Below are 13,186 nucleotides of genomic sequence, written 5' to 3'. Positions count from 1 at the left end.
ACTGCGCCACCACAGAAGCCCTCATCTAGTAAACTTTATAGACCAGTGAGTCGAACTCATAGGGTAGGAAAGTAACCTTAAGGACTAATTCTCAAGGTGTCCTGCTTTTAAAAGTATCCAGTGAAAAAGTTACCATAACAGAAGAGAATATCTAATTGTATACAAAGTTAAATTGCTATATTTTTAAAAAAAATGGAGTGTATAAATTAATTATAATTATAATAAATTAATATTACTTTAAAATTAATATTGGATTTAAAAAAAATGTTTGCAGCAGTAAGCATGCAGACAACCTAGGAGTATATAAACAGAAAGTAAAAGCCTGCACCCCATGCCCTATACAACATGAAGTTGTCCAGAGCACGGGGTGTGTGTGTTTTTCCAGATGTTTTCCTTGCATGACAAGCATAGATATGTGTGCATTTAATTAATTAATTTATTTAGCTGTTCATCTATTTTACAAAAATTGGTAATACATGTTGTTCTACAGTTTACTTTTTTCATGCAACGATATGTGGGGAAAACCTTTCCATGAGAATCTCCCATTTTATTTAACTATGATCCATTTGACAGATAGATAGGTTGTTTCCAATTTTTTAGCCTTGCAAAAACTACCTTTTTCATTTACTGTGTACTTCTAATTCATGAGATGATTAGAAATATCACTTGAAGTATTCTAAAACATCAGTATAAATCCTTTCAACGTGGAATAAAGATTATGATAAATTGGTTCCAGTTTGGACAAAAATGAAGAGGGATTAACCACAAAAGAAAATTATCATTAAGTGATTTCACCTAAAAACTGTTTCACTGATACATTCTAAGAATACTGTAGATCTGTTTGCATGTACTTGATAAACCAGTTTAACCCCAAAGGGATGAGGAAAAAAAAAAAAAAAAGAGTCTAAGGTCAGTATCTGGAATACAGGTAATATCTCACTTTCGAATGAGTCTTTAGAAAAAAGGCAATTAAAAAAATATTTTCAAAAAAAAAAAAAAAATTTTCTGTCTATGTTGAGTCATGAGCCATACATGTCTTACTAACTTTTTGAAGAGTTGTCAGTTGATATTCAAAGTAAGAGGATATTTGTGATTCACCTCTCTTCAACAGTGGCTTTAAATTATTTGGAGATGTGAAAAACTTTGACCTATGCTGGTTCTTTCTTGATGAAGGGAATCATCATCATCGCTATTATGTTACAATGTGTGTTCTTATGAGTAAGTTGAGCCACCTCTGAGCCGCTGGACCAGGGTGGGTTGGCCCCCATCAGTGAACAGACTAAACTATAGCCTCAGTCCAAGAATATAGAAACTGACAACAAATTATTGCTTGTGGTCTACTTCCAGTTTTCAAGTGCAAACATACCAAAGTTTATTTTAAATTTGAGCCAGTCAGACATTTAGCAATATACATCAAAGAAGAAGTGAAGGCTTCCCATGTTTATTATTTCAATATGATGTCTGTTCTAATAAAGTAGAAGAATGCCTATGATAGATCATGTAGTAGAAATTCTCTAGTTCCACAGTTTGGCCTTAAATATATACATATATTTGTAAATTAATCCAAAACACATTGCCATGGTTCCAATTCCTCTGAAAGCTGATTGTTTTCCGTTCCTTTTTTAATTTTAGAAATACAGTGGCCGACTGCCAGAACACTTTCAGATAAACAGTCCACTCCCTGTATAAAAGGGGCATAGAATCATGAATGTTCAAAAACCACAGAACGTTATTTAAATAAGTGAAAGTTATTATGGTCTTCCCTATTAATTAAAAAAAAAAAAGCCATCTGTGCAAGGTGAATTTTGGTAAGGTCCCAATTATTTTAATGATTGTGGATGGAATTTGCAACTGCTTTCATAGTGAAAGTACGGTTCAGGGATTCCCAAGATAAAATGCACTGTTTATGTAATTTTGTGGTCATTTGACTTAATTTCTAATAAAACACTGGGAAGAGTTCTTGTTACTCAATCTGAATGTACAGTCCTGCTTGAAGGAATTGACTCTACACTAACTTCCCCTTTCTAGTCTTCTACTAGCTTAACATCCTAAACCTTTATTTCATCTAAACCTTCTCTGTGTGTGTGTGTGTGTGTGTGTGTGTATATGGTTGTATGTGTCTCTGCCTGTCTCCCTCACACACACACACACACCACAACCCACATTTTGTCAGAACTGTCTTGGGCAAATGCATCATAATAGTGAACAAGACTGAGCACACCAAAAAAAAAAAAAAACCCACTGCATGAAGAAACAGCATACTGGATGACATTACCAATGCAGATCTATACATCCTTGTGATGAGTCTTTATTTTCATTTTTGTTATTTGCAGAATTGATTTCCATTGGGCAAATAACCTAGAAACCTAGGCTTTCAACGTCTTAGAGGAATAAAAAGTCAAAGGGTGCTCCTCCCTTGAATTTGTCAGGAAAATACCACAACAAGAAGGATTTGGGGATCTTTTTGGTCATTTTCCCTCCAACCAGTGTTTTCAGTCTATTAAAATTTGTACCCTAGGCCTTTTCCAGTTTGAAGCCACCCCAGCATCTGTGATAAGCAATCCTTCTTGTTTGTGCAGTCATTCATTATCTCCATTACCAAAAGGAGAATAGAGGACAATTACATTGTTTGGACGAATCAGAGTGTTAGGAGGAGTATTTGTCATGGTGGCAGAGTGCAGCACCTGACAGGCAACGATTGATGGCCAGGAATGAGTGTGAGTGGCCAAAGCAGCCTCATAGGATGCAAATTACTGACTGTGGATTCCAATTTATCCTGTTCATTTTTCTTGCCCATGCTGAAGACCATTAGTGGTTTTTGAAGCAGTGAAGGGGTCATTACTAATGTGGGTAGGCTCGAAGCAGGAGGGGGAAGGAGGGGAAAAGCCTTCTGTAATTACACAGCTTTCAGGAACAGGCTGGAGGCCCTAGCCAAAAAAATGTCAACACCTCGCAATCAGAAAAATTTATTTTCATTTTATGCTTAACCCATATTAACTCAACATTATCATCTTTCTTTGTTAACATTTGCAGAATATTAAAAGCCTGGCTTCTATATTAATACAAATCTAGTTAACCCCTTTTGCAATACAGGGGGTTTTGTTTAACCTAATGGCATTTGGGTTTGCTAATAAGTAATTGCACACGTTTTGGATAATGTATGCTATTATAGAAGATGAAATACCTGAAGAATAAAATCTTAGATGATTGAAAAACATTCACTCTCTCAAACACTGGAATGATTAGAAAGCTCTGAATGGAATACTTTGTTGTTCCTAATGTCAGCCTTTAATAACGTTGATGGGAAATATTTATTACTAAAGGCTTTCTCGTTTAGGAACGACTTTGACATGCTTTATAGAAGTTTACTTTTCTGTTTAAGAAAACCAGTGAATTTAGAGCAGAGACCTATTTAACAGACATGTTTTATAATTATGTACATGCCAGTACAGTGTCTCAAAGTAAATGTACAATTCTACAGTAACAATCTTTGATTTCAGAATGAGAGAGGAAAGTGGTTTGCTGATGGGAGGATGGTTTGTTATAAATGTGGGTGAGTTGTGATGGGAAGTAAAGAATTAAAAAACACCGAAACCTATGGCTTCATTCTCTTATTGCCACACTTTAGGGTAAAATGTAAAATTTCTGTATTGCACGTAATTGATTCCTTGTGATGGGTGGTCACTTTGTGCGACCCTCTTAACCCAGAGCAGCAACCAGTAAAAATGAAAGAATCTCCCACTGTCCCTTAAAGGAGTCAACATAAACAACTGTCAGTAAACTCTGCTGTAACTGAAGTGGTAGCCATGGCTTCGAAGAATAGTTGTGATTATGGACAATCTTACTTTCCAAACTTGACTATCAATAATCTTAGATTAACTAGGAAATAATGATTATATTGAGCCATCTCACAAAGATAATATAGGAGAAAGGCTGCACAGAGGTTTTCCAAGAAGTAAAGTAAAATGGGCCCGCAAGTAGTTCCCTTAGTGTAACTGAAGTGATTGTAGCCAACCAAATTTCTGACCCATCGCCAAGGTGCTGTGCGTCCCTGACTGATGGAAGAAACTGAATACCTGCAATGCTGCCATGCTTTGTGCTACTGGCCTCCACAGTGTGGCGGGAATGGGGCTGCACGAGCAGGTTTTTGGATTCTTGTCTCTGCCCACATTTTTCCCCACACATGATTAAAAAGCTGTGATTAGGAAAATCAAGCCATAGACTAAAGAAATCACAAACGGTAGTTTCATTCTTAGACGTAAGTGACTCTTTCTTAACTTCTGATACATCTTTCAAAACATTTGTGTTTTCATTAGCATCCGTACCCTTCCGAAGAGCAGAAGAAACAGTTAGCTCAAGACACAGGACTTACAATTCTCCAAGTAAACAACTGGTGAGTGACCCCAAAATCAATGTCTTTCTCCCGTGGCTAAAGTAAGATTTCTCAATCATTGTCTTCTTTTTTTGTTTCTGAAACAAATGAAATTGAGGAGGATAACTTCTGTGTTTCTACCTTGACGTGTGAACGTAGTGCACAGAGAGAGGAAGAGGTAACTAGGTAAATGGTTTTGGTAAGATGTATCCCTCTTCTCTTTCTCTCTGCCTCTTTCTTTTCTTTTCTCCTCTCTCGCTCTTCCTCTCTGCCTCACTTTCCCCATCTCTGATGCTTTAAAATTCTCGACTTGAACAGAGCAAATTCAGTTCAGGTCATTCCCGTTGAAAATAGTCACTCTGGGTATTTTGGTGCAGTCCTCCTGTGGAGTTATCAGTTCTTGGAAGGTTTCTTTAATCTAGGTTTTCTAGGCTGATGAAGATGCAGGCTCTTCAGCATCTCCTAGGAGAATTTTATTTACCCTAATTTTTTTTTTTGAACACAGGGTAAAAAAAAAAAAAGAAAAGATTTCCCCATTTTTAGCTTTGCCATTTGGCCGATAACTCCCGTGGAGGTGCATGGGCCATCACTCTTTGTATGTGGCTTAGAGGGTAACTGAGGAAAAGGAGGGGCAGAGGATTAAATAAAATGATCACAGTGGCCAAGAAATGATATAGGAGTTACTTATCAAAATACTGGCCCGGGTTTTATCAGCAGCTTAATTTTGTTCGGTACATTCTTGGGGTGATGTTCAGATTAATTGAACTGACAGTTCTCTTTCAAAATTCAGGGAAAGTATTTGCACGGATTTCAGGCCTTATACAAACTTAATTACATGGAACTCCATTTTATCATTCTAATTCCATGTAGCAGAGGTTGTATTTACACATGAGAAGTCTCTGCCTTTATTCACAGCTTTCCTTAATGTATTTATCAAAGCAGGTTCATTTACAAAGTGCTCTATCTGTGGGATACAGGCGGGCAGACATTAACAAAGCTTTTAGGTTTATCAGGCTCACTGCCTGATGAGCTACCCGAGGGTCAATTGATTTTGTGGTTCTGTGATTCATTTTTTTCTCATTTTTCTAGGATCACAATGAGAGACATGCTTGGAGAATTAGCCAGTTTGTCTGCCTTATCTGTCAGGCAATTTTTTTTTTTTTCCCAGGGAAGTCAAGCTACTTAAATTGGCCACAGGAACTGCCGTTATCTGACTTTAATGCACCCTATAGTGTGGATAGCATTTCAATTACACCAGTAACCAAAGCTTAGCTGCAGCCCTTTTCATGCCTAGTGCTGTACAGAAAGTGATGTGCCTACCTACAGAAGCAGAAAATTGAGTTGCCTTGCTTCTGTCAGGGTGATGAATGCAGAAATAAACTGCTAACCTGAAAAGAAAGGCAGAAAGAAAGGATAGACAATAAAGACTTGAATTCACTTTAATTTTCTTCTAAAGATTGGAACTATGTACATTTAAAGATACCCTTTAGACCAAAAACTTGGAATAAAGGCTGTAATCTCCAGACAGGGATGTGTAGGTGATTATACGTTGATATGAGCTTCTTAGAGTAGATACACACATGTCAACGTATATATATTCTCATTTATGTTCCCAGGACAAGCCATCAGTAGTCTAAAACAGTAAAGTAAATACATTGTTTGTTGATGGTAGAAGACTTATTTGCCCTGCATGTTATTTTATATCATACTGATTGTCAAACCGAGCTCCGTTATATACAGTGGTCCTTGATGCAGTGAATGTTGCTTTAAAATTATAATGTTTATAAATTTGAGGCAAGTTGAGGGTGGTTGTGATGGGAGTCTTGGGAAAAACGAAATATTTCTACATTGATATTTGACTTTGACCTTTCATCTTTGCTCTTTTTGAAAGTGCTGTTCCCTGTCATCCGCTACCTGTACTTTTTTTTTTTTTTTTTTTTTTTTTTGCGGTACACGGCCCTCTCACTGTTGTGGCCTCTCCCGCTGCGGAGCACAGGCTCCGGACGCGCAGGCTCAGTAGTTGTGTCTCACGGGCTCAGCCGCTCCACGGCATGTGGGATCTTCCCGGACCGGGGCACGAACCCGTGTCCCCTGCATTGGCAGGCGTACCCTCAACCACTGTGCCACCAGGGAAGCCCTACCTGTACTTTTTGATGTAGTCATCACACTTGAAGAGTGAAGATGCTACAGTCGTATCTAAAGACGAGCGTTTCTCACAATTAGACACCTGCTTGGAACTTGGAGAGAGCATCCTTATTTTCTGAATTCCATTGAGCCCCAGTGCATGGAGGAGGAGTTCTGTCGTGTGATAGCTTAGGTTTCTTGTTTCTCTATTATTTGAGCTGTGTTTGCCGCAGGATGCCAAAGGTTAGGCTGTGACAGTCTATCACACCGCATACTTTCCATAATATGGCATCAATGTTGACACCTACGTCTTAACAAAATAATTCCATCTCCCTAATTTTCACAGTTCCTTCTGAAAAACCCTCTAATCCTGCCCTTAGGTCCAATTCTTAGTTAACAGCTACAGTAACTTTGATAATAAGGTGTGACTCATGAGGATAACACAGAAAATACTTTTAAAAGACTACCAGGAATTTCACACAGGGACTGAATTTTGGTGGATTTCAAAAAGAAATTTAAAAGAGAATACCAGCTACTGTGTAGTCTATTCTGAAACTGACCGATGTCTTGATGATATCATCTTCAAAACAGAGAAAGCTATCCAGACTAATTTCAAAAGGCTTCATAATCACTGTTCTTAAGTGCCAAGTGATAACTAAAAGAGATGAGAAGAGTAGGCTATAAACTATTTCTCCAGGCCCTGAGAGCTCTCAGCAAAAAAAAAAAAAAAAAGGCAGGAATCAGAGAGCAGTTCCTAAACCTCATTTAGTCAGCTCTGCTAGGAAATGATACCCGCTTCTCTGATTGAGGCCAGGACTTTAGACTTGTGTGCTGTGATGTCCGTACTCAAAGAATTAGAATAGTATAGAAAGCATCCCCATCAGAAAATCATGGAAGACTTGCTGTTTCAGTTCTGCTTCTCACTTACCTCTTAAAATAGAAAGGCCAAGCAAGGTTAGGGTAGTTAAGTATTGCTGTAAAATAACCTCTGTAGTAATAAGCAGTGGAACATGGCTTCACGCACTTGATGAGAGCAATAAGCAATAAAAGCAGACCTGTTCAGATCAGTCAGTAATTTCAGAACAAATAAGCAAAAAGGAAGTTTAGGAGATAATTCGGGGAATTAAAGATTGTTTTATCTTAGCAGCCAGTGTTAGAAATAATCTCAATGGGCCTTTCCCATGTATTTACAGTAGGGAGTGTGCAAAAAGTGATGATACCACCAAATCAAAATGTGATTTCAGGAAAAGAGTGGAATCTATGACACTAAGTCATTTTTTTCCTACAGTTAGCCCTCAGAAGTCCATAAGTAATCAATAACCTAATTGAGACTTAGAAAAAAAAATGATGATAACCAGATCTTCACTGTATGCACTTGGCTGACAGAGGTAATCACAAGCAGTGAGACTGGCTTTCTAGGCTGTTCAGTTGGGGGAGAGTCACATCAGCTGTGAAATCATCAAAGTGTGTGCATTAGGAGAGAAGAAAAGCAAGGAAATGAGTATCCTCACCCTGAATAACCTCCTCACCATGGAGAAGCAAACATGGTGTACTTTGACTGAATATTGATTACATCTTGGAGGGTAATATAGCGTGGTAGGTGAGCACTTAGGCTCCGGAACCAGACCCTGGGAGGCTAAAAATCCTGGTTCCACCATTCGTCAGATGTTTGACCTTCAGCAAACCTTTTAAGCCTTCCTTTTAAGCCTTCCTTTCCTCATCTGTAAAATGGGGACAATAGCCATTTATATCTTATATAGTTGTAACATTTCAGAGAAATACTGCACGCTAAGTACTCAGTGTAGCGCTGACACGCACCATAGATGCTGGCTGTTGTTAAAATAGTTAAAAGTACATAACTGTAAAAATGAGAGAGAATTATGATGATTTCATACAATGATATCAATGAAAACATCATTAAATCGGTTACAAACTGGAATGGAGGTTTCTTTCAGGAGGAAATAGACCTATATTTAAGGGGTGATAAAATTTGAGAGCAGACAACTCACTGTGCATAGCTTCTGTATTAAACAAAGCTAGACTTTTGTAGTTTCGTAGATGATCCTTTTTTTTTTGTAGTTCTTTGATGCCAGGGAGGTAAGATTAGGGAACCCTAGGAGGTGAGTGGCTTCAAATAGCTGTGAAGGTTAGACGTTTTGAAGGAAAGTCTTGGGTATTAATGTCTGGTATTTCCTCAGGAGGCATGCTTACACGCATTCATTGACAAAAGATTTTTTTGAAAATTACTTTTTTTAATGAGGAAATTCTTGCTTGAATAATTTGTTGGGATGCATTCATACGTCTTTGACAGTAGTAATCATTGAAATATAGTAAAGTCAACTTTGACGATTAAAGCTCCTTAAGCTAAAAATACTATGAGAAAAATCATAACATTTCCATGTTCTCATGTAACTTTCCTCAATGCTACGTAAGAATTATAATATTAACTTTTAAGTTCCTATTTCCAGGTTTAATTTTAAAAGGAAGAAATACCGTACTTTTAAAAACTCATGTCACTGCAGTAACTGTATCCTTATCTATATACCAACAAGCAAAGTCCATGGGGTGACTTATTGACAGAAAACAGGTATACTAGGAATAAAGGACTTAACTTTCTTGATAGGAGGCTGTCTCCAGGGCCCGCGTAAAAATGCATGAAACTGAAATTTCGAAGAACTTTCCACTTGAAGGTAGCTCAGAGAGTTCCTTTGTGTAATAGATTTCAGTGTCCCCGTACGGCCTCTCAAACTGAAGATATAAAATATCTTCGTCCTGCCTGCCCCACCTTTCCCTCAATGGTCTTAAAACAATCTTTCTTGCTACAACAGCTTTTAATAATCAGACATCTACTTTGTGGAACTTCCTCATGGGAAGCGACAGTTTTGTTTTACCTATTTCAGTTTGACCACGTGGACAAATTTTTCTAGACTAGAGAAAAGCTTGCTCAATTCGGACTGAGAACTGTGCCGGGGGAATTCCCTGGCGGAACAGTGGTTAGGACTCTGCGCTTTCACTGCAGGGGGGGCCAGGTTCGATCCCTGGTCGGGGAACTAAGATATCAGCAATGCCAAAAAAAAAAAGAGAAAAACCTGCGCCGGAAAAGTTATCTTGGGAATCAGTTTTTCCCTTTAGGAAGGCTCATTAACTACCCAGGTGACTTGGTTTTCTTACGTGCGATATGGAAAGATGAGGAGACAGAAGAATTTGTGTGTACAAACATATAAGTTAAGAGTACTCTGAAAATAAAAGGCAGTTTTGTTAGAAGACCTTCCCAGCCTTGATTAAAATATGGACAGGAACAGAGTGATAGCCTCAGGAAAGCAATCATTTTCCTCAGGGATCCATCAGTCCAGAGAGATGTGGGTGCCCAGATGCTTTCCTTTGCCGCTTACACTTAAAAGGGCAATAATAGTGTTCTAGGTGGGTTTGAAGACAGGGTCAATGTCAGACCCTCTGTCAGTGAATCCCCAAGCCCAATTCGAAGCCTAATTAGATGAGTAGGAGGCTGGGTTAGTGGTAAAAGAGGTTGCACTTCTTTACAGCAAAGACAAGTCATTTTCAAAGGTATGTATGTTGTCACTCCCCGGCAAGGAGAGCAGACACCAGGAAATACGTTGTAATATTAGGACATCACGAGTAAGCTGGGAATTGAGGAAAATAATTTTGTAGCAAACATAAATGAGGCACAGAGACAGCTGGACACTTTTATCTCAAGAGAAAAAGGATTGAAGGAGAGAGTGATAGACCAAGGAGGTGGAGTTGAGATAAACCTAAGGGAATGAGCTGGCTGGACCAAACAGCCTCTCTCTGCTCAGCGGTTTCCACCACAGCCATTTGTTAAACACAGAGCTGCCGTCTTTGCTGATTATTTCCAAGTAACATCTATGTTTCTGAATAAAAATCCATTTGAATCTCAAGTCAGATTTGCCAGGTGCTAGATTCATTGTCAGCATTTAATGTGATGAAACTGCCGATGCTGAGGAAAGGAAGGCAAAAAGGAGTGCTTTTGCACCCCACGTTGGTGAGCTTGAGGTGAAATGCTTCTCTTTCACATGGCCTCCTATGCCAGAGAAATCAGTGACCAGGGAAGGAGGCAGAGATGCCGGAGATGCAATGCCAAAAAGCCTCATGAGGTCTTTTGCTAAAACCAGAGCATTTTCTTCCCGACAGTCGCTCCTGGGGTGAAAGAGCTGAGTTTGTGTCAGCAGTAGGGTTTCCAGTCTCTTTCCAGCTCTACCCAGCTTCCACTCACTCTGTCTCCATGGTCGTATTATCATTCCTTGGGAACCTGCAGTTGTTTCTGAGAGGAAAACCAAAGGGAGGTGGTAAGAGAGATTAAAAGACGGGAAAAGAAAAATACACGTGATTAATGTTTAACCAGAGGGATTGCCCGGAAATTTAAATGGATTTCATTTTGCTCTGTCTACAGCAAATGGAACTGGAGGTGACCAGGGCATCAACCCGTAGCATGCCAATTTTGAATTAGAGGGACTATTACAGTATTTGCCTGTGTTACTTTCTGTAGCAGATTCCTGACATTCCCACACTGATCTGAAAATTGAAGACATCTATTGTACCTAGGCAGCTGTGCCTCCGATCCATTGCCATGTCACACCAGCATTTCTAGACACCTTCTATCTTGTAGAGATGGGAGTACCATTTCCAGAAATTGAGATTCAGTCCAAATTTGGGCAGGCGGCTCAGACTCAGCAAGAGCCTTTTAAAAGTGGTAAACAAAAGGAGTGGAGGGGGAAATAAAGGAAGGGGATGCCAGCGAGGGGACTCAAAGGGGAGGTTTGCTGCAATCCTTTACATTCAATTATACCAGCTCCTTTGTGCTTTTCCCTTTTGCTCTGCAAAGAAAGAATGAAATATGGTTTTCATAGCAAGCTGGCAGCATTATCTCAGGATGCATATTTCTTTGCTGGGTTGGAATGCCAATAAGGGGAGAAAAAGAGTTCCTCGTTTAGAGGAAAGTACAGTGCTACAGAGAAAACACAAAACAACAGAAAAGGAATGCAGCAAGTTTCTGAAACGGTTCCAAAAAAATGCCCCTTAAAGAAAATACTTAAATGGAAACTTTTTTGAAGATAAAATTTCTCATGCTGAACCTTACCGGTTTTCAAAAGTCTCTAAATATGGGGGAGGGGGGGGAATTTCAGCCAAAAATCTAGACTATTTTTGATATTTGAAGGTTTTTAGAATTAGCCCCCTCTCTTTCATTGATAAAGACAATAAACTCCGCAGACAAGTCCTGGGTTAGGCACAAGGCTCTACCTACTTGTATACTTCATTATAGCAGTATTTGGAAGAGAGACAAAAGTTTGTTCAAATAAGTCCTTTATCCATCTCAGTTGGCATGATTGACATGGTTTCTCAGAGTGACACAGAAATAAAAGTCTATGTTTCAGTGAGTTGCATGTTTTTAAAGTAGGATGGTATTGAGTTGCTATGTACTTATTTTTAAGTAGGAAAAAAATGAAGACAATTCATTGAAAATGTTACAGAATTATAGCTGCTGATTCAGTAAATGTTCCTAACCCCAGTCACAGATCAATAAAGCCGTATTAAAAAAAATAAATAGAAAGGAATCTTCCCATTAGCCTCTAACTTGTTTCTAGAATGCAGAAAATAGAAAGGGACTTGTAAATGCAAAGTTAAAACAGAACCTTTAAATGAGAAGCTATTAAAAGGAAGGTAAAAAGATAGATCAGAATATACCAATACCAAGTTATTTACTTTCCCTAAATATTTTTACCTTTAAAAATGAGTCTTGGTGGCTGTGACTTTGTTCTGAGTTCTCAGTCCTTTTTACCATATTGCTGCCATTTCCAGTAAATTTTTTTCCTCGTTGCTTCCATTACCCACAGGCTAGAGTGTTTTTTAAATGTATTCTAAAAACTCACTCTCAGAGAAATAAGTATTTTATGAATCATCTTTAGGCCATGTCCTAATTCACTTCACTCATTCATTCATGCATTCATTCACTGGAGAGCAGCCTGCCAAAAATTACTTAGTTGAGAATTTGCTCCGTTAATGAGTAAATGTAGGTCCCATTAACCTCTTGATCTGGAGTCTAAAAGACTTGTTTTGTTGTTGCTACTGTTGTTTTCATTGTGTTGGATTTTTCAAATATTAGAGAACGAGCATCGGCTAGGTGGCATCTCCCAGTGCTTATCCCAGAAATTCTATCCAATTCATGACTTTCAGAACTATTTCCTCTATTCTCTAGAAACAAGGAAAATTATTTTTTGTCTGCAAAATTGTTAGCAATCTGGGTAGGAAAATACATACAGTTTTTCTTTTTTTTAATTTTGCTTTCTTCACGTCTTTTTCCTGCTTCATTGTTTTATTGTAATCATAATAGAAAACCTTGTTTCTGGGTTTTTTGTTTGCATGTCTTTTGTGCATGAATCAGAATCACTATTGCTGACTGATCATTCAAGATAGATTTGCACTAACTCCCTGTCCTGGTCAGAATTGTTAATTCTGCACTCAGGTTGGAACACATCAGAGTTCTTTCTCTTTTTCCCTTGCAAGGTAAACACTGAAAGATATGAGATTTCCCGTCTGTCTCTAGATACAGCTTATCTTTTAGATAAGTCCCTGTGAGCTGAGGTTTCAGGCTGTTTAATGTTGACCTCTTGAGTTCCAAACTTCCTTAAAGACTTTAGATAAACAAAAACTTTA

At 38.4% G+C, this 13,186-nt stretch overlaps 1 protein-coding gene across 8 annotated transcripts in view; it reads left to right on the top strand.

Moving 5' to 3' along the window:
* Positions 1-13,186, top strand: part of MEIS2 (Meis homeobox 2) — a 200,770-nt gene that overhangs the window by 136,806 nt on the left and 50,778 nt on the right. For all 8 annotated transcript variants that reach the window (XM_065872311.1, XM_065872312.1, XM_065872319.1 and 5 more), the window contains one exon: positions 4,317-4,393. In XM_065872311.1, the coding sequence (XP_065728383.1) occupies positions 4,317-4,393 (77 nt within the window). The remainder of the gene's footprint in view (positions 1-4,316; positions 4,394-13,186) is intronic.

Source organism: Phocoena phocoena, chromosome 2, assembly GCF_963924675.1.
Source record: "Phocoena phocoena chromosome 2, mPhoPho1.1, whole genome shotgun sequence".
Classification (NCBI taxonomy): domain Eukaryota; kingdom Metazoa; phylum Chordata; class Mammalia; order Artiodactyla; family Phocoenidae; genus Phocoena; species Phocoena phocoena.
Note: the sequence above shows the minus strand (reverse complement) of the source record. Positions and strands in the feature narration are given on the sequence as shown.